Source organism: Mchenga conophoros, linkage group LG3, assembly GCF_057382185.1.
Source record: "Mchenga conophoros isolate Kocher_MC1m ecotype Shallow Benthic linkage group LG3, M_conophoros_male_GT1.1, whole genome shotgun sequence".
Classification (NCBI taxonomy): Eukaryota; Metazoa; Chordata; class Actinopteri; order Cichliformes; family Cichlidae; genus Mchenga; species Mchenga conophoros.
In genome coordinates, this window is record NC_140528.1 from 28,606,893 (window position 1) to 28,629,428 (window position 22,536).

The following is a 22,536-nucleotide window of genomic DNA, read 5'->3' on the forward strand; positions in this document are numbered from 1 at the left end:
AGAGATATGGAGCTGTCAGTCTGAAATTATTCACAGTATGAAGGTAAAGCCATGCATACCTCCATTAAACATAATAAAGTTACACTGGGAAAAGCATCAGCTACCGATTGTGAGTGGGTCAGGAAGTCACTAACTGTCCATTTACTAACTCTGATGTGTTTAGGACAGCAAAGTACCAAACAGCGTGCTCGATTATCAAATTACTCAGGACTACAGGACTCAGCTCTGTCTGAGACACATCAGGACCTCACAGGGACTGACTGACACTGGCTGTTAGATGTAACAAATACAAACACCAGTCTGGGATGTTGGAATCAAACTTTTATTAAACACAGGTCCTTTCTTTATTACATGTATATGGATCCTTTAAAGTCATTCACATGTTTGTAGAAGAATGAAAACAGCAAAACTAATGATCCATGATCAACACTGACTAATTTAGATTCAGGAATAACTGATGATGTCTCAGTAGGCTCTGAAAAAGGAGCAGAGTGAAGGATGAAGGTCGTCCATCAGACTGAGTGTGTCCTCAGCTTCCTGTTCAGAGACAAACACCACTGATGTCAGCTCTCAGCTGTTCACCTCTGACCTTTATTTAAATAAAACCTGCGTGTAAATGTTACCTGCTCTGACTGATGAGTACACAGCACATGGATCAGCTGACTGCTCTGTAACACACACACACACACACACACACACACACACACACACACACACACACACACACACACACACACACACACACAGGGTTAGAGTATCACACACCTGTACAGTGGGGCAAAAAAATACCAGCTACTGTGTGTGCAAACCTGGTAAAGACCTATAGTAAACGTTTGACCTCTGTTATTGCCAACAAAGGTTATGTTACAAAGTATTGAGTTGTATTTTTGTTATTGACCAAATACTTATTTTCCACCCTGATTTACGGATAAATTCTTTACAAATCCTACCATGTGGATTCATGGATTTTTTTTTTTCACATTCTGTCTCTCACAGTTGAAGTGTACCTCTGGTGCAAATTACTGACCTCTGTCATCATTTTAGGTGGGGGAACTTGCACAATCGGTGGCTGACTAAATACTTTTTTGCCCCACTGTATGTGTGTTTCACATGTTTCCCACATAGCAAGCAGGTCTGGCCCAGATCTGGTATCAAGCCGGCACTGCTGGCTGACTTCTGGCATGATAAGACGTATGTCATCCATATATGGGCCAGGCCTGGCATACATGGCACTGTCTAGGTGATGGCATGCCATATCTGGTTCGATTGTGGTTTGGTTTATGTCGCCCAGGCTCATAGAAAACAGGCCTGGCCGGGATCCGGCATCAAGCTGGCACTTCTCACTGACTGGTGTCATGGCAGAGTGTATGTCAACCACATGCGGGCCAGGTCTGGCAATGATGCACTATTTATGTTCCTATTTTCCTATTTTAGTTAGAAGACCCAAATGCCATGTTGCAATACTATACTGCTATGGTAGCCAATGTTTCAAATGCAGGTTTGTGAGTGTATACTTTATCAAAAACCTAGTGAGGGTTTGCTCATCTTTGCCATTGGGTGGCTTTAGCTCAGGCGGTAGAGCAGGTCACCTATTGATCGGAAGGTTAGTGGTTCGATCCCTGTTCTCCTGTGTGTGTGTGTGTGTTGTTGTATAGAGCACTTATAGTAATCTGGGAGAGTTGAAAAATGCTATATAAGGTTCACTGTCCGAACAGAGTTTTGTCATGTTACTTTTGCACTATTATGCACATGTTGTTATTACATGGCTTAATTAAGGTACACATTAGGCTGACATCAGGGGCCAGAGCTGAAACTGTTCTGGGCCAGAATAGGGCCAGCAGTGTGTCTGCAACTGGCCTTGTGCTGGCCCATGTGTGGGTCACCTTTGACAAACCAGAGGGCCACCAAAGGGCCATCATTCTTTGCGGTATGTGGGCCATGTGTAAGCACATTGTGTGGACCATAGCTGGACCATACCAATTTTGCTATGTGGGTTATATTCCACAATTCCTCAGTGGTGCTCCTCACTCCCCCTACAGGCCATTCATGTATAGTCTACTTCTGTTACACACACCTCTGAGTCAGTGCAGATTTTTATGTATGCCAAAGAAAATCAGCTGGTGTTCTAAACACACACAGCCTGGAAGTAATGCATTTATTACTTCCAGGCTGGACTACTGTAATTCATTATTATCAGGAAGTCCTAAAATCTCGCTGAAAAGCCTTCAGCTAATCCAAAACGCTGCAGCAAGAGTACTGACAAGGACTAGAAAGAGAGAGCATATTTCTCCTGTTTTGGCTTCCCTTCATTGGCTTCCTGTTAAATCCAGAATTCAAAATCCTGCTCCTCACATACAAGGTCTTAAATAATCAGGCCCCATCTTATCTTAATGACCTTGTAGTACCATATCACCCTATTAGAGCACTTCGCTCTCGCTCTGCAGGCCTACTTGTTGTTCCTAGAGTATTTAAAAGTAGAATGGGAGGGAGAGCCTTCAGTTTTCAGGCTTTTTCAGGCTCTCTTCCACAGCATGTCTTTATCCTGTTTTTCTTCTCTCACCACAAATGGCCCCGCCCCTCCCTGAGCCTGATTCTGCTGGAAGTTTCTTCCTGTTAAAAGGGAGTTTTTCCTTCCCACTGTCGCCAAAGTGCTTGCTCACAGGGGGTCATATGATTGTTGGGTTTTCTCTGTATCTATTATTGTTGGGTTGACCTTACAATATAAAGCACCTTGAGGCGACTGTTGTTATGATTTATATAAATAAAATTGAATTGAACTGAAATTGAGCGGTGTCCTGTGGGGGCTGCTCTAGGTGTCTTTCCCATTGCTACGAGCCATTCAATCCCAATATATAAATAAATCAATATCAATATATAAATAAAATTGAATTGACTTATGGTAAGTACCATGCTTTGTCGTTATGGTGGTTACTATGGTTACCTTTCCTCTTGCCAGCTTTTTTCTTGCTTTTGATGACCACCTGACCATAAGCGACGTCCTCAGGACCTGAAGACAGAGAGATAGATTGAGTGACTCGAGACAGAGTCTGGTCACAGCCGATATCTACAGGCAAGCTGCTCTGTGAGGATTTTCAGTCCTGAAGGTAATGTTTTTTATTATTATTATTTTAAGATTTGCAGTTTTCTTTTTTTTAAATAGTTGAATTTTTTGATTGGGACAAATTTAATCAGTTGTTCATAAAGTTTGTTTCCATATTCTTGAAGCAGGTTGTAGCTGTCACATTGAAATGTAATTATTATGTGATTGCAATGTTCAAAATTAGGTGTTTAATCTGGTTCCGATGTTGTGTTGTTGCCACCTACTGGTAGACTTGAGTATGGCGCTTAGTGGTGCGAGTGTTTAATTAAGCGCACATGTCGGCATTGACTGAGAACTCCAGCAAGAAAGAGCAGGCTGGCTTATGTGCGGTGAACATATGGACAATATGGACTGCAATTGTTAATGAATGTTCAGTAGAAAGGTGCACACGGTATGTTTGTGCATTTAATTTGTTTGCACGTTTTTATTTGAGTTGTAATTTTATTTTGCTGATATAATATCTGTGTTTTCATTTCTTATTTAAACATAGTTTTTCCAAGGTGTTTGCTGGTGAAAAGAAGATTACTGGTTAAACATCAGTTGGACCATGGCCCTTTATTCTACTCGAAACATGAAAAACTCTCAGGAGCAGTTATATAGATTGACCTTTAATTAGACTGTCTTTGTCTTCAGAGAGATAGATACAGAGATGAAGAGATAGCGATAGAGATATATATTATATATCTCTCTCTATATATATATGTATACACAGAGGATGCAAAACTAACAACTCAGGAACTTCAGCAACACTTAACCCTGATGCACCCGCCAGGGGGAGAGCGGCGGGGTCGGGGGATGCGGGTCCCCCACGGAGGGAGGGAGGGATGGAGGGAGGAGGTCGGGGTCACGAGATCCCCCCGAGGGGATGGGACGGGATGGGAAGGGAGGGCGGGGCCGGGGGATGCGGATCCCCCGCCGAGGGAGGGAGGGAGGTCGGGAGGGAGGTCGGGAGGGAGGTCGGGAGGGAGGTCGGAGGTCGGGGTCGCGAGATCCCCCCGAGGTGATGGGACGGGATGAGAGAGAGAGAGAGAGAGAGAGAGAGCGAGAGACATGAGTTTGACAGAGAGCACACGTGCAAGCACGGACGATAAAGTTTTGTAAAAGGTGGCCGAGAAACACCCCGGCGAAAGCACAGCGCGTCGCGCGGAGAGATGATAAGAGCTCGGATGGCGGGTACTAAGCGCGTCTGGGTTACAGGTTACAGAGGCGGTGTCCGGGCGCGTGCTGTACAACAACAACAACAACAACAACAACAACAACGGCAACAAGGTGCCAACGAGAAAGAAGAAGACGAAGAAGACAATGTCACGCACTAGACCGTGGGAGCCAAAGAGCACTAAGGTCGGTACAGGCGGATCGCAATCGCCGGCGGTGTCATCGTTCTCCTCCTCCTCCTCCCGCTCACCATCACCGTCACCGTCGCCATCGCCAGCGCATTTGGCGTACGCTGCGTGGTCGGCTCCGGTCGCTCCATTGTTGCGACCGGCCACGTTTCGCTATCGAGGGCTAGGGGTCGAGGAAGACCAAGAGCAGCGGCGGCAGCAGCAGCAGCAGCGGCGGAAGCAGCAGCAGCAGCTACAGGAGAACTTGGAGGAGGACGAGAGCGAGGAGGAAGAGGAGCAAGAGGCCGAGGGGGACGACAACAACGACTCGACGGCCCGAACGCTCGCAGACGACGAGGAGGAGCGCTACTCGGAGGATCAGGAGGACGAAAACGATGGGGTGGATAGGTATTTCGGGGAAGAGGATCGCGGTTACGAAATGGCGTCGCAACTCTGCCAGGACGGCGGCTCGCAAGGCGAGTCGAACCGCCGAGAGGGAGAGGAAGAAGCAGGCGCCGACCCGGGGCGGGGGACTCGGGAGATTTGGCGAGAGGACGACGCCGGCCGCGCTGCAGGTGGCGTTCATGATCCTGGGCGCGATCGCGGCCGCGGCACTGTCGGTGAAACTCGCGACGCGGATGTAGCCGACGATTACGACTACGACGATGACGAAGAAGACAAAGACTATGAAGAAGAAGAAGAAGAAGAAGAAGACGTCCTCGCCGATGATGATGATGATGAAGAAGAAGAAGAAAAAGAAGAAGATGTCCTCGCCGATGATTATAACGATGACAATGAAGAAGACAAAGACTATGAAGAAGAAGAATTAGAAGAAGAAGAAGAAGAAGAAGAAGACGAAGACGTCCTCGCCGATGATGATGATGATGAAGAAGAAGAAGAAAAAGAAGAAGATGTCCTCGCTGATGATTATAACGATGACGATGAAGAAGAAGACAAAGACTATGAAGAAGAAGAAGAAGAAGAAGAATTAGAAGAAGAAGACAACGACGACCTCGACCCGCCAGGACGAGGCCCCACCGAAGAGGCCGTGGCGGCGGCGCGAGACGAGGCCTCCGCGTTCATGGCCTACTTCCCGCCGGAGATAGAGGACTCGGTGATCGCCATGACCAACCTGGAAGCGGACAGGCGCAGGCCCGCCATCGACGGATGGAAGCCCATGGGCCGCGTCGAGTTCCGAGCCTACGTGGGGCTGCTTGTGCTCGCCGGCGTGTACAGGTCCCGGGGAGAGGCCTGCGAGAGCCTGTGGCACGCCGAGAGCGGCAGGTCCATGTTCAGAGCCGCGATGCCGCTCAAGACCTTTCGAGCCTACTCCAGCGCGCTGCGCTTCGACGACAGAGAGACCAGACGGGCCAGGCGAGGCGACGGCGGCGGCGAGGGCGATAGCTACGACAAACTGGCCCCCATCAGAGCCGTGTGGGACGAGTGGTGCGCGAGGTTGCCCGCCATGTACCGCCCGGGACCGGAGGTCACCGTCGACGAGAGACTGGTGCCGTTCAGAGGTACGTACTACGTGGTGTGTGTGTGTGTGTGTGTGTGTGTGTGTGTGTGTGTGTGTGTGACTGGGGGAAGAGAGGAGGAATAGGAGCGGGAATGGCGAAAACAGGCTAGCTCGCTTTGTTGTATACTCGTGTTGGGTTCCGCGTTTGTGCTTTCGCATGACTCTTTATGTCTTCCACGCTTGCAAGCAAGCAAGCGCGTTCTCTGTCAAACTCACGTCTCTTCTCCTTGCGTTTCTGCCCCAATCTCCCCCACACTTTCCCACATCTCTCTCTCTCTCTATCTCTCTCCATCCATCCATCCATCCATCTCCATCTCTCTCTCTCTCTCTCTCTCTCTCTCTCTCCATCTCCATCTCTCTCTCTCTCTCTCTCTCTCTCTCTCCATCTCCATCTCTCTCTCTCTCTCTCCATCTCCATCTCTCTCTCTCTCTCTCCATCTCTCTCTCTCTCTCTCTCTCTCTCTCTCTCTCCATCTCCATCTCTCTCTCTCTCTCTCTCAATCTCCATCTCCATCTCTCTCTCTCTCTCTCTCTCCATCTCTCTCTCTCTCTCTCTCTCTCTCTCTCTCCATCTCCATCTCTCTCTCTCTCTCTCTCAATCTCCATCTCTCTCTCTCTCTCTCTCCATCTCTCTCTCTCTCTCTCTCTCCATCTCTCTCTCTCTCTCTCTCTCTCTCCATCTCCATCTCCATCTCTCTCTCTCTCTCTCTCAATCTCCATCTCCATCTCTCTCTCTCTCTCTCTCAATCTCCATCTCCATCTCTCTCTCTCCATCTCCATCTCTCTCTCCATCTCTCTCTCTCTCTCCATTTCCATCTCTCTCTCTCTCTCTCTCTCTCTCCATCTCTCTCTCTCTCTCTCTCTCTCTCTCTCCATCTCCATCTCTCTCTCTCTCTCTCCATCTCCATCTCTCTCTCTCTCTCTCTCTCTCTCTCTCTCCATCTCTCTCTCTCTCTCTCTCTCTCTCTCTCTCCATCTCCATCTCTCTCTCTCTCTATCTCCATCTCCATCTCTCTCTCTCTCTCTCTCTCCATCTCTCTCTCTCTCTCTCTCTCTCTCTCCATCTCCATCTCTCTCTCTCTCTCTCTCAATCTCCATCTCCATCTCTCTCTCTCTCTCCATCTCTCTCTCTCTCTCTCTCTCCATCTCTCTCTCTCTCTCTCTCTCTCTCCATCTCCATCTCCATCTCTCTCTCTCCATCTCCATCTCTCTCTCCATCTCCATCTCTCTCTCTCCATCTCCATCTCTCTCTCCATCTCTCTCTCTCTCTCCATTTCCATCTCTCTCTCCATCTCTCTCTCTCTCTCTCTCTCCATCTCTCTCTCTTTCTCTCTCTCTCTCTCCATCAGGACGGTGTCCGTTCAGACAGTACATGCCCAGCAAGCCGGCCAGGTACGGGATCAAGATATGGGTGGCGTGCGACGCGCGTTCCAGCTACGCGTGGAAGATGCAAGTCTACACCGGCAAGCCCGACAAGCGCGGCCCTCCCGAAAAGCACCTGGCCACTCGAGTGGTCGTGGACCTCACCGAGGGACTGACTCCGGGACGCAACGTCACGTGCGACAACTTTTTCACCTCGCGCGAGCTCGCCGACAGGCTCTATCGCGAGAGAGGCCACACCGTGCTGGGCACTCTGCGATCGAACAGACCCGAGATCCCCAGAGAGCTGCGCTGCGTCAAGGGCAGGGCCGTGGGCTCCGTCGAATCCGTGGTACTCGGCGGCTCCGCGGGACGAGGAGGAGGAGGAGGACGAGGGCCCGACACGATCATCCTCTCCTACGTGGCCAAGAAGAACAAGAACGTGCTGCTCCTCACCACAGCTCCTCGTTACCACCATCGCTCCGGCCCCGAGCCCCGGCCTAGCCGCTGCCGCAGCAGCAGCAGCAGCAGCGGCGGCGGCGGCAACAGAAGCAGCGGCGGCAACAGAAGCAGCGACAGAAGCGGCGCAAAACCGCCCTTGGTGCTGCATTACAACCGCACCAAGGGAGGCGTCGACAACCTGGACAAGGTCGTGAGCACGTACAGCTGCAGGAGAAAGACCCGCAGGTGGCCCGTGGCCCTTTTCCACAACATGGTCGACGTGGCGGCCTACAACGCGTTCGTGCTGTGGAGGGAAATTCACCCTGACTGGATGCCGGGCAAGCTCAACAGTCGACGGCTCTTCCTCGAGCGACTGGGCAAAGCGCTGATACAGTGGGATGCAAACGTTTGGGCAACCTTGTTAATAGACATCATTTTCCTGTATAAATCGTTGGTTGTTACAATAAAAAATGTCAGTTAAATATCATACAGGAGACACACACAGTGATATTTGAGAAGTGAAAAGAAGTTTACTGGATTTACAGAAAGTGTGCAATAATTGTTTAAACAAAATCAAGCAGGTGCATCAATTTGGGCACCACAAAAAAGAAATGAAATGAATATTTAGTGTATATCAATGTGTGTGTCTCCTATATGATATATGGGGTGCCTTTGTCTGGACGTGCTTCCCATCCAGAGCTGCACAGCACAGAGGGAAGTTCCAGCGCTCCTGGAATCCCTCTGTGATGGACCGCCAGTCTCCAGGTGAAGGCACAGCCATGAAGTCGTCCACTAGACAGTCCCAGATGGCCGTCGCTGCCTGGGGGGTGATCTGACACACCGACTCTGTAACTGAACGCTTGGTGCTGAAGGAGTCCGCGGTGACAAGGAACCTGGACAAAATTGTTCAAAATCAGTATTATGAGTACTGCAGTTACAAAATACATTATTCAAATTCCAAAATACTTTTGTGATGTCAGATTTAAATCACAAAACTTAAATCTTACATAAAACATTTTGTAATTATAAGGATAATTACAAAATGTATATTAGATAATATCTAAAACAGTTGTGTTTTATTTTAACTTTAACATATCATAATTTGATTGGTAGCAACTTTCACAACTACAGTGAGCCAATCACTCATAATTCCTAAACATGTCAATCAGGTAGGAATGAAGTAAGACATTAATAGAAATAAAGAGTTGTGTGTTGACATGTAGCCCTTTCCTTGCTTAAATCATTAATATTTTTGAAAAATTAATCTGTGATAAGACAGCTTATCAAGATAGAACCATGTAACTAAAGATGAACCAAACTGTTCAGTTTTATCTAACTCTGTTTTAATAAAGGCTGGTGACCCCTGCTATAGAGTCTGACAGCTGCAGGGATTATATACAAATATTCAACTATCCCAGAATTAAACCAGGTCTAAATAAAAAGGAGTGAGTATCACTACAAAGGTTAACTCAGTGGTCCTAATGCTACAGTTTGATATCAGCAAACACCGAGCGCATACATTGATGTGACACCACAGCCATGCTATCATTCAAACACTGATAACAGCATAAATCAAATTAAATCAGGACTTGATGAGACCTTCTGAGTATCACTAGAAATATTATAAAGAGTCGTCTCTATACCACAGTTTGCTTTCAGTAAACACCGACAGCATTCACTGTTAGCATAGCACATCCATGTTAGCAGTGTTAATATGGATGGTTTAGCATATATTAGCACAGGTATCAATAAAGGACTACCGTATTAAACACTTTTACTAACCTCAGGCAGACGGACAGGCGCTCTGCAGGTGGGATTGAGCGCCTGTAATTGGTGTCTAGGCGGGCGATTCTGGGACCGACGCGGGACAGCAGGTCCTCAAACTGGCCGACGGTGATAGCGCTGGAATCGACTGTCATCCAGGCGCAGCTCCTGGAGCAAGTGGTGAAACTCACCAAACTGCTCACACCTCTGGAGGACCTGATGGACCCAGGTACGGCGAGGACGTCCTTAACGCCGCTACTCTGCTCTCCACAGTAAATAGAGAAGGGAGACTCTCTCTTCAAGCGCTAGCTCGACAGCTGCCATCTTGCAAAGATACCAGTCTGGCACAACTTCCTCCCACATCCCTCCCACATTTCCGGTTCACGCGCGTTAAAATATGATATTTTGGGGCGCGATGGATTTTTCTTGGACACGCGTAGAGGTGCGAATGTGCAGGCGTCAAGTTAGGGGCGTTTGGGGCTTTTTTCTCGCGCCCATCGCGTTCGGTGTGAACACACCGTTAAAGACTAAGAGCGCACTCTGGGGAAAGAATAACATTGGACAGGTTAAGGGAAAAAATACTAAAATCTATCCCCCGGGGGTTTATTGTATGTTTTGTATATGTGTGTTTTCATGAAGGTAAAAAGGGTTGTATGTGAATTTCCTGCAATTGTTTAATACATTTTCTAACCCTGAGATCCTGTGCTGGGTTTATTGCATGGTGTCTTATCATTTGAGTATTCAGATGTATTGGCCTTAATCGGTTAAGTGTATTTCCTTAGCCTCCGCTTGTCTGTGTAGACACGAGAATCATATTGTAGCGACCGTGGGTTAGTGGAGCTAAACTGGCTAAACTGCTCACTAGCTAAAACGGCTAGCGGGGCGCTAGCAGCTATCGCTAAACTTCACAACGGATGGAGAGCGCTCGTGCCTCATACACCGCACGACCCCGAGCGTCTCAGCAGCAGACTGATAATCCCCAAATGATCCAGCAGGAGGCAGTAGTGGTTCACACCAGCCATTTATTTACAATCTTTTTCTACTACAACGTAACGCTGCTGACACCGAACCCCTATCACGCTACCACCACATAGAGTCGCAGTGTCAGCCAACCATGCCAATTCAACCCACTCCACAGAACACACATCAACTTCACTGTGGCTTACATTAACATAACACTAACACAACATGCGAATCAAACACATAGGAACTAGCAGAACGATAGAAAACACAGACAACACAATACCCAGAATGCACCTGGCTAACAACCCCAGCCAGGTCATTACAATATGAACCCTAGACTGATATTTATTTTTGAGATGTATCTTTTATCACAGAATGTTTAAGTAGAGTCAAGACTGCACCCGAGGGCATAAGGGGGGTCTTATCAGCCGGTGGTAAAAGTGTTACACAAATATAAATTTATTTTACCAAAAACGCCAGAATCTCAGGTTTAACCTCACAAAATGTCGACAACAACCAAAAAGCTAAAACAATAAATGAGAGCAGATACACGGATTCTGAACAAAGACGTAAACACAGAGCAAAGACCCGCCAATGCATCAGAATCAGTGAGATGTCAGCTTTCTCACCCAATGGCACATACACGGACACGCTGTCTGGGCTGAAAGCCGACAGCTCACAGATCCTGATGCTTCAGCGGGTCTGTGCTCTGTTTTTCATCCTTTCTGCGCTAGATTGTGAAACTGCAGGTTTCATCTCTCTCCAACCAAAATTGACTGAACGGGCAGCCAAAGAATATCCAAACTATACTTCACATAAACATTGCCATGAATTCCTTCTTACTTTTGCTGTTTTGCTTCTACCACAATAAAATCACACTTCATGCACAGCTCTCTCTCTCAGTGTACTTCAAGAACAGTTTCTCATCTAAAAAGCTGTGTTATCTGTATTATTTGCTTGCCTATTACACACCAGTCTACCGTTATGTACAGCGCTTGTCATGGTCCTGGGTCATTAGACCCAGTGTTTTGTGTGTTATGTTTTGGGTTAATTCTTGTTTTCTTATTCTTAGGGGTTTTGTGTTTACAGTTTTGTATACCTTCCTGTGTCCTCCCCCAGTGCTCTGTTTATGTCCCTGAGTTTGTGTTTGTGAATTTCCTATTTTACTTTTACAGTTTAGTTTATGCAGTCCTCATTTCCTGTTTGCCACTTTGCCACTCAGTCAATAAAGCTCACTTGCAGCACAGCTTTTGCCAGCATTTGGGTCTTTTCTTCACAACACCACACAACTGCCGCAGCGGCCGTGTGCCGTTTTTTTTTTTTTTTTTTTTAATTTAACTGACTCCTGACAATAAAGTCTTATTTCTCCTGTTTAATATTGAAGAAATTTAACCTTTTTAAAATTATGCGAAGTTGTAAAACGGTTAGCTGTGTCTATAATCAAACCTCTGTAACTTTGCTCTCCTTCACTTCAGCAGCATCAGGTAATGTTTATATGTTGATTCATGGTTTTCTTCAGTTTTTGTTCTACTGCAGAATATTTTTAAGGTTTTCTGCTATAAAAAGTCAGGCCAGGAAAATCTGCTTCATGTTCTTCTGTTTTATCCTCAGTTACTTTGACACATCTGCTGTGATGCTCACACCTCTGATGAAGTCTCACAGTGTCAGCTTAGTATTTATAGATACAAAAATATGGATATGTACTGATTAGTGATCAGAATTATAATATTTCTGACTGAGGCAAAATTTCCCCGATTCAAATCAAATAGATCGAATCCATTCAGGACCTTGTGAATCACAATCAAACTGATTCTAGAAATCAGTGATGACACCCAGCCCTAAATATTATACAACAATCTTATAACATGTTGTGAGTATGCTTGTGCTGTCAGGTCCCTGCCTCCACATGATTATGTAATTAACCACAGGTACGTTTATATATAATATACTATATTATCAACAGGGATCAACAGGGGGTCCATGACCCTCTTGGGGGCACTCCCAAAGGACCTAAAGTAAGTTACTCTTAGAACAGAAGAAGCTTTTTGGATGAAACGTCTTCAAGAAACACAAAGTTCAGATGCTTTTCTTTCCAAGCTCCTTAGACTGAATCAGTTACTGAAGCAGTGACGTGCTGACTAAAGATTTGGATGTGATTGGTCACGTGACTCTGCTCAAACCAAACCTCGGCACAGTGTTTCTGAAACAGTGTGTTGAATTTTTTTTCTACACATGTGCTTCGGCTTCAAACGGGTCATCACTACTAGTCGTGAGTTTGTGGGTGTTACAGTCTTAGTTTCTAGTTTGTCTTTTGTTTGTTTCTTTTAATGTTTCTTTGTAGCTGACTTTGACTTTAGTAAATCAGTAATAAAGCTGGTACTTTATTTCTGCTGCCTCCGAGTCCTGTGTTTGGGTCCTACCCATGCCTGCCACACAGCCAACCGTAACATCTACAGAAAAGGTCTGATTTGAGCTTGGTGTCTTAAAATCTATTTCTTTTTCTAATATTTCTAACAGAACACAACCTTGTACAGCTAAGTACGAAATTACTGAATAAAGTTACCTGAGAAGGTAACTTGGATTGCCTGCATGTTCCTGTGTTTAAGGCTCACAGTTTGTACATGTCCCTTATGAACATACTGATGACACAAAGCTAACTGTGGAAACAGACATGCCAAAGGGGAAAACTAAGAGTAACAATAACAGAATATTAGAATAGTAATAATGATAATAACAATCATAATAGAACAACAGAACAAACATGTAAGAGAAAATAATCGCCATCATCATCACCACCTGTTTTATGTTCATTTGTACCTGAAGTGTGAGTCCTCACATCAGAGTAGACGGCTCGTGGATCAGCAGCATGTTTGTCTGGAACACACAGATTTACAGACATTCATAGAGGCAGTAGTTTTCAGCCTTCAGTAGTACAAGCAGCCCTTTTAACACAGATTTAAAGAGTACAGTATGTGGCTACATAACATGCTTGTCTTATTTTGATGACAGCACACATGGTGACAGCCTACCTCTCCTGTTGGCTCTCTGCTTGATCGTGACATCAGCATAGGTCACATCCACAGGAGGAGGAGACGGGTTTTTACTTCCTGAGAAGAGAGGAGGGGGAAACACATGAACATGATTGTGGTGACCCTCAGTATGTGTGAAATCTGTGTTTAGGACTGATCTTTGTGGTCCTTGTTGTGTTAGCCAATGTTGGGAGACATTATCTTCAAAAGTAACTTATTACTTTACAACATAATTAAACATTTATGCTAAGTGTTACTTACTGAGAAGATTAGCTTGTTAGAGTTTTTTGCTTTTCCAAGACAATCATTTATCTTGTTGACACTAACATGTTATTACAGACTGAAGTACTCTGTGCTGGATATGATGGACTCTATGAAGAAACGTTTTTAATAAAATATACTTATTCTAGGAATCAGCTGGAGCACTTCTGCCTTGCTCTACAATAAATCCTAAGATAAGATAAGATAACCTTTATTAGTCCCACACGTGGGAAATTTGTTTCGTCACAGCAGGAAGTGGACAGTGCAAAAGTTATGAAGCAAAAATTAGAATACAATAAGAATAAATACAGTACACAGCTGTACAGAATAGAATAGAATAAAATACTATATACAGTAGAATAAAATAGAATAAAATATACAATAAGATAAAAATAGAATACAAATGCTATATACAACTGAGTAAAAATACAACGATAAAGAACTGAAAGGTGATGAAACGTAATGTCACCAATGTATTCTTTTTACACTACATAGTGACATCTTCCTCACTAAAAGAATAAACTGAGACATAGTATAGCTTTTTGTGTCAGGGGCGGCCCAAATACACATTTTATTTTGAAAGGTCACAGAGGAAATTGCCCGCCATAATTGCATGTTTGGATGAGTAAAACCCACTGATCTGGACAGAGGTGACCCAGTCAGTTAATTTTTATGTAGGTTCAGAGGGTCAGCACAGTAATCAGATTACACCTGTTCATATCAGGTGAGTGAGAGCTTTCATACCTTTAAGTTTACTGCAGAGGAACAGAAACAAAACCAGAACCAGAACCAGGAGAAGCCCAGAGACCAGACCTGCTACAACCGGGACCAGGAGAGAGGGAGGAGGACAGGGAGGACACGTAAGAGCAGTTTCTACAGGACGATGAACGTTTGTGGAGGTGCTTGGAGGAGGACAGTGAGGAGGAGGAGGACAGTGAGGGGGAGGAGGATGGATGATTTTGGGAGGATCTGGAGGAGAGATGATGAAGATGGTTCAGTCAGTTTATTATCAGGTCACAATGTTATCAGCTTTTAAACAGGAAGTGATGTCAGTGTTCTGACCTCTGACCCTCAGAGAGCTCTGAGGAGACTTTCCACCCTGATTAGTAGAACAGTAGAGACCTTCATCAGCCTGCGTGATGTTAGTGATGATGTGCTCTGGTTTATGACCAACAGAACTTCCTTTGATGAAGAAATAAGCTGCGACTGTGGCACCATTCCTCTGTCTGCAGCGCAGAATGACATCACTTCCTGTCCTCACAGGAAGTGCAGGGATCTCCAGGATGACAGCTTTATCTGACCATCAGAGACAAACAGAGTTAATGAGAGCAGAGTCACACAGAGACAGAGACACAGCTGGAACATCTCACCTTTAGTGTCTGATTGGACACTGAAGGAGACGTTGTCACTCTGCTGTCCAGAGGAGTCCTCACACCAGAAGGTTTCACTGGGAGGACAAACAGCCACAACAGAGTAGGAACCAAGAAGCCTCCCAAAGTCTGCAGCTGCTCCACAGTCCTCAGTGAGTCCTCCTCTGCTCCTCTTCACTGTCCATCCATCAGCTGTCTGTCCATCATCAACACAACTCAGATACACTGAAGATCCTCTGAAGACCTGCTGAAGGTTTGGACTGACAGACAGAGACACTGGAGGACACACACACACACACACACACACACACACACACACACACACACACACACACACACACACACACACACACAGTAAGTGTATTTGTGTTCTTGTTGGAGTCTCACTGATTGTTTCACTTCATCTCCTCACCTGCAGAAACAGTCGGTGCAGACAGCAGCAGCACACACACACCTGCAACAGGAGGTCAGAGGTCACTAAAGGTAAAGGTCAGAGGCTCCACCACCACCATGTGTACCTGCACAGGTGAGGAGCTTTTCCCTCTCTGTGAACAGGACCAAACAGATAAGCAGATGTCTGTGACAGTCACACTGATGGGCCTGCAGTCATTACAAAATCACATTAAAGTTAGAACAGTTATGAGGGAGATGAGTGTGAGCAGAGAGGTGGCATTAGACACCAGAGTCTTGGAGGGAAAAGTGAATGTTAGCTCAGAATTGAACATGTTTTAACACTCAGATTAGACCACAAAATCTGATAGGCACCTAAATACATCTGCATAATCCTTCCCAACACCCTGGAGGACAGCAGGGAGAATTTAGATGCTCTCCACGATTAGATTAGATAAAACTTTATTAATCCCTCTTAATCGATCCTGCATAATCCATCATACAAAATGTAATCAAATGGAAAAGTCTCTTTTTAAAACTTGTTTTATTAGTTTTAATCTTTTAACTTTATGCATCAAGCAAAAATTTAATTATCTGCAACATTTTCTGCACATTCCAGCACATAAAATAAAATATTTTTTGTGTTTACACTCAGTCTTTCAAATAGATGCAAGTAAAACACAGCAGAAAATAAATAAAGTCAAAGACTCAGCGGTGCTGTTGCTCTATTTTCACCTGTAAAGCAGGAGTGGGGTAGGCGGAGGGTTACCCTGGTGCAGGTGTGCCGCGGTCAGTGGAAGAATCCGTGAGTTTCTCTGTGAGTTTCCCATTACGTCGTAGCTACTCGGTGCTTGTTGGAAGTTTAGGGGTTTTTTCGCTGTAAAAAGTTTTCTTCCCACGCACGATGGACGCTAATGTTTTTGTCACTTTTTATGGAATCAAACTCAAAGTAAGGTCAGTACTTCCACGCTTTAAACGCTGCACGCTCATACTCTCTCCCACAATCGATATGTGATCCATTGTTGATCTGCACACAGCTGTTGTCACTAACGTCGCACTCGCTTACGTCACTGTCATGAGACATTCTCGCAAAAAAATCACGGTTTTAGTAACGCAGTAACGCAGCGTTCCTACGGGAAAGTAACGGTAATCTAATTACCGTTTTTGCAATAGTAATCCCTTACTTTACTCGTTACTTGAAAAAAGTAATCGGATTACAGTAACAGGTTACGTGTTACTGCCCATCTCTGGTGCTAGGTTTTGGCCCACATCAGTGTAAAATTGTATGTAACCATGAATAACATGCTGCTGTGTGTCCACCAGGAGAGACTGGACAGTACAGATGTAAAACAAATATGCCAGCAGTTTATTTCAGCTAACGAGAGGAGCAGGCATGTGTTTGGCTGCTTCACATAGTGGACATTGAGTTGTTGTGTGGGACATGTAGTCCATGTCTGTTGCTGTAACAGTAGTTCATGTTTAGAATAAGAAATCCCAGCTCACTGAGTTGATCGGGGCAATAGTGCCTAAAATGTTGCATAATTTTGCTGAGAGATCTTTTACTCTGTGTTAATCTTAGATGAGTAGTTTTATGTAGAAAAGCCACCAGGTCATTCAGTGTTCCCTTAGTGCTGATGTATCAGAGATGTTGGTGTAACTGAACTTAACTTAAAGTCATATTCTGTTATTGTCATGACTGTATTTGAAGCTATTTTTATGTTTGTATGATACCTGATTCATATGGAATATGGTTGAAGTAAACTAAAGCCTAAAATACTTCAGTCAGTCATTTGTTTAATAGTAATTTAACATTATATAATTCACATATAAAACTATGAATTATCATTTTGAATGGTTTAAAAGCATGTAGAATAGGATATGTAGGCAAGTATATTTCTCCTTTTTTATTAAGAAGCAAAGACAAAAAGGAAAAAAATAAGAAACAGGGCAGGTTCGGTGGTTGAATCATCCGTCCCCACCAACGCCAAAACCAAATCTACGCCCTTGGTTGAAACATTTTATGATCCTCTTTAACAACATGGATCATCCAGTTGTCTTTATGTCTGCCGCAGTACATGCACCACATTTGCTCACTATCAGAAAGAGCCAAACAGCCCTCGTGCAGTGAGGAGCTGTAAAGAGAAGCAGATGCTCTGTTTCTAAAAATGTTTTAAGCTTGTTTCAAAGATTCTGTACAGCAGCTTTAGATGTTTTCCAAAAGCACACACACACTTATCAGTGTTTCTCACACTTTTTACAGTGTGGACCACCTGAGAAAATGTCAAGCTCTCCCAATCACCACTATAACAGCATGAAACTCATAAATCTTACAACACAAAATTAGTCTTATTAAATTAGTAAAATTAATATCTGCAGTAAAGAGTTTTTTTCATACATTGCATACATTGTACCATAGGCAAAGTTGCCTCCATTTTTTTTTTATAATTTTTTAAAATATTTTGTACATTTTAAGGGCTCTTCTGTTTTTGGAGTGCATTTCTTTATATTATACAAACACATTAAAAGTGAATCTCTGTCCAAAAAATGCACTCAGTTTACTTTTGACTCACTATGAGCATCACTCATTATTCTCTCCCAGTAATTAAGGTTAATATAATGTATTTTTGTATTCTATGTATTCATTTATATAACCATTATCTGATTTGATGGTTTTGTTACAGCCTTTTTATTAAAAAAAAGTGTTTTTCTTTTCTTTCACAAAGGTGGGGATTAAAATGTGTTAAAATGTACAAAGCAGTGATGTCATGTTTTGTGACGAGGACCCAGGCACAGAGAGACTTGTTGAATTTAAGAATCTTATGATTTAAATAATCAGGCCCCATCTTATTTTAATGACCTTGTAGTACCATATCACCCTATTAGAGCACTTCGCTCTCGCTCTGCAGGCCTACTTGTTGTTCCTAGAGTATTCAAAAGTAGAACAGCTCGATCCAGTTTAATGACAGTTTAGATCAAATTTCATCTCCAGCTTTGTGAGTCAGAAAGAGCTTCCTGTTATTTCTTAGTTCAGTGCAGTGAATCTCTATTAAATGGATAATAAATAAATGAGCGCAGCAGCTCTGAGTTTGACTCACCGAGGAGCAGAGAGACACACGGAGTCTTCATTATGTCTGGATGACGACTGAACATCAGTCTGAGAAGCACAGAGACGCCTGCAGCTTCATCACTTCCCCTTTAACACATGCAGTCTCACTAAATGTCGCCACACTGAGGGGTTGGTGAGGGCGGGGCTTGCTTTAATGAGCCGCAGCCTGTAGTTTTCATTTACAAAGATTAAAATCATCATGTTACCATATGATCTGTCCCACCACCTGATACAGGTGCTCAGGACGTTTCCATTCATCCCTTTTCTCAAACATTTATCCAGTTCACCGTTGTAGAGTGGGCTGAAGCCTGTCCTGTCATACGATGAGAGATGGGGTGGTAGAGGCTGGCAGTCCACCTTTACAAACAAAGCTTCATTCTTGTGTTTCTTCAGGTAAAATTTCCCTTCACCAAAGTCCTTATATCACAAATTTAAAGTTTGTGGTTGGCTCAGGTTGAACATCAAACACTATTTCCTTGCCAACAGTGAAGATAAATCCTGAACTCTCAGTCACACATTATAAAGTGTGTGATCAGCAGTAGTGATGGGATTTCCGGCTCTTTTTAGAGAACCGGCTCTTTCGGCTCCGAACCGGCTCTTCAGGTTGTTTTGTTGCTTTAATTAATTTATTATTAACAACAATATAAAATTATGCACAAAAGGAATTACTAACGTAAAAAAAAGTGGTTTTATTTATATATGTTTATATATAAATATATGCGGTGGCCCCTAGAGACAAAACACGTACAAACTCCAAAACACATTTCTAGCATGAACTGAACTTCCAAAGCAGAGCTACTAGATCACTTAAATTACACAATTGAAAGCATGTGTGTGTTGTTTGTGTATTTATACACAGGCACTCGTATATATTCAAATAATTTTAAAAAAAGTTCATTTACCTGTTACTACCACACACCAAATCCCGTTGTTGGTACTTGCTGGCTTGTGTAGCCACAAGATAACAAAAGCTCAACACTGCGCCCAGCATCCTGGAGCACTTCTGTTGTCTTTTGTACGTGTTTTGAGTTTTTATATGCTTCTGAGTTTTTACGTGCTTCGGAGTTCGTACGTGATTTGAAGTTTGTATGTGCTTTGTCTGTAGGGGCCACTGTAAATATACTTTTATTTTTTCACGCCACATAAAATGTAATAAATAAATCATATAATACAAAAATCAACTATTCACATTTCAACTTTTAACTATTTAAATTTTCAGCTGTTTCCTTTTACAAATTTAAAGTGAAACAACACAAAACACTGCAAAACACAACACAATTAAATATAAATTATAATATGAAAACACAAAGAAGATGCATATTCTCTGTCATATGGACCTGCATGAATAAACTTTCTGAATCTTTTATCATCTGCAACCGAAAATAGTTGTGGATGATTACTATACCTTTCTAATGTGACGTTGTTGTCCCTGCCTCTCTTTCTCTCTCCCTCCTGCTCTGTTCCTGTGCTACTGAGTGTAACTACCGCCCCTCCCCCCTCTGCCCAGCGTAAAGCACAAGGCTCACGTGCAGAGTGAAGCGGGAAAAAAGTGCGAGAGAGAGAGAGAGAGGCTGAGAGAAAGAAAGAAAAAAAAAACCCACGTGACGGCTCGCGATAAGGAGCCGGCTCTCGTCGTTCACGTCAAAGAGTCGGCTCTAAGAGCCATTTCGTTCGCGAACGACCCATCACTAGTATGAGGTGTAATTTTAGACTACCGTATTTTCACAACCATAAGGCGCACTTAAAAGTCTTAGATTTTCTTCAAAAAGTACGGCGCGCCCTATAGCGCAGTGCGCCCTGTGTGTTGTAAGGAGGACGTAGTAGAGAACACCATGAGAACGCTAAAGGGTGAAGTGTGTGCGTTGACTTTATCGCACATACCTGTATAAAAGAACAGGTATGTGCATTATGCAGGACATCGTTGTTTTAACAACCCTGAAAATGGCAAAGAGACACGCTTACGAAGCACAGTTTAAACTGAAGGCCATCAGCTACGCGGAGAAACATGGAAATCGAGCAGCGGCGAGAGAATTTAAGATTAACGAATCGATGGTTCGCAAATGGAGGAAGCTAGAAAACAAGCTCCGACAGGTCAAGAATACGCAGCTGAGTTTCCGCGGACATAAGGCGATCATCGAGCAAAGAGCGAGCGGGAGAAGCGTTTCGACGGTCACCATTTGGCTAAAAGCAGTTTCACTTTCACTTTTTATGAAACGGTGCCATTTTCCATCCGGACCAGGACTACGGTAGCGCAGCAACTTCCAGCGGATTATAAGGAAAAGCTGGCCATCTTCCGCTCCTACTGCAGCAAACACATCGGCGACAAACACATCCAGCGATGGATGACCGATGGAGACCACAGTTTCACCAAGAGTGGAAGGCAGCGCCGGGCGAGTTACGCCACAATTTGCCAATGGATTGTAGATGCTTGGGCTAACATGGCTGCTGGCACTGTTGTTCGAGCTTTCGCAAAAGCCGGCATCATTTCCGAGGAGCCGCACGGCACGGAAAGTGACTCTGACGGTGAAGAAAGTGAACCTGGCATGTTTGATGGAGATTTAGCGCAGCTGTTCAATTCAGAGGATGAGGACTTCGATGGGTTTGATTGATGATAAAAATGTGAGTACCAAACTTTGTTTTGCTCCTGCTTTATTTTTAAATACGCACACTTGTATGCTTGTGTGTTGTTGATGATGACGATTACTGGTAATAAAAATGTGAGTAAGGTACCGAACTCAGGTTTGCTCCCACTTTATTTTTAAATACGCATACGGTACTTGTATGCGCCCTATGGTCCAGTGCGCCTTATGTGTGTGTTAAATACAGTAATGGCACACATAACTGAGACTGCGCCTTTTAGCACAGTGCGTCTTATGGTCGTGAAAATACGGTAATAACATACTTTGTTCAACTCATATTTCATATTCAGATAAATATATTTGTTTGTGACTAATGGCACTTCTCCATCTTTGTCTTCATCCATTAAATGCAAAAAGAAAAGAGCAGCTGCTGAAAAGCTCCAACATCACAAATTCACCACCTGACATGTAACTTTGTTTTGAAATATTGAGTATCAAATGACACAGAAAGACATCTGGAACATGTAAATCACCCTGCTTTGTGACTGAAATCCGTGTTTTATCTGAGTGCGTCTGAACTGAAAAGGAGGCTTACAAGCATCACATGACAAATTGATTAAAAGTGGTAAGAACATGAAAACAGGAACCAAAGAGAAAAGGAGGAAGCAGCACAACAGAAATAGACAGAAGTTACTGAGAAAGGAAACAACACAGAGCTGAATGATGGTGTTAGATACATTCTTCTTCTTTTGTTTTTGCCTGTCCTCCCCAGCACTTTAGCATCAGAATTATTGTTTGAAGGCCAAGAAAAATACCCAACATTTTGACCCTTTACTACGCTGGTCCACTTGATTTTTGAGTTTATTAGATTTCTGCTAGGACTTTTTTATTATTTTGAATTATTTTTTATTTTCCGTTACTACAATCAGAACGGACAGGACCAGAGGATGGGAAAGAGAAAGACAGAAACAATGCATGGACATCCCAACAAAGATAGTTTGTGCCTGTGAACACCTGTGTGTGTGAGCGCGCTTATACTCAAAGGTTTCTCCATGTTACTGTTTAATAGTAGGTGTGGGGAGTCATAGCCCTGCCTTCCAGGTTAGGAAGCAGGCACGGAGGAGAACCAGGCCCCGGACATCTAGAGGCCCCAAAGCACTTGTAAGCGCCCAAGGAGGACCACTGGAGGGACAGTTGCGCCACCCACCTAGAAAAGAGCTGCCGGGCTACCCTCGGATGGCTACTCCAGAGCAGACCGAGCCCCAGACCAAAGACCTGAGATCCAAGGGAAGGCTGCCGTTTAAAGTTTTAAATGCTTCAAAAAAACCATTCT

At 44.1% G+C, this 22,536-nt stretch overlaps 1 protein-coding gene across 1 annotated transcript in view; it reads right to left on the minus strand.

Moving 5' to 3' along the window:
- Window positions 1-313: 313 nt before the first annotated feature.
- Window positions 314-22,536, minus strand: part of LOC146577995 (uncharacterized) — a 62,975-nt gene continuing 40,752 nt past the window's right edge. The window contains exons 6-10 of the mRNA XM_085267744.1: window positions 13,498-13,575; window positions 13,286-13,342; window positions 2,942-3,007; window positions 624-668; window positions 314-537 (exon numbers count right to left, since the gene is read on the minus strand). Coding sequence (XP_085123870.1) covers window positions 530-537; window positions 624-668; window positions 2,942-3,007; window positions 13,286-13,342; window positions 13,498-13,575 — 254 coding nt within the window. The 3' untranslated portion in view covers window positions 314-529. The remainder of the gene's footprint in view (window positions 538-623; window positions 669-2,941; window positions 3,008-13,285; window positions 13,343-13,497; window positions 13,576-22,536) is intronic.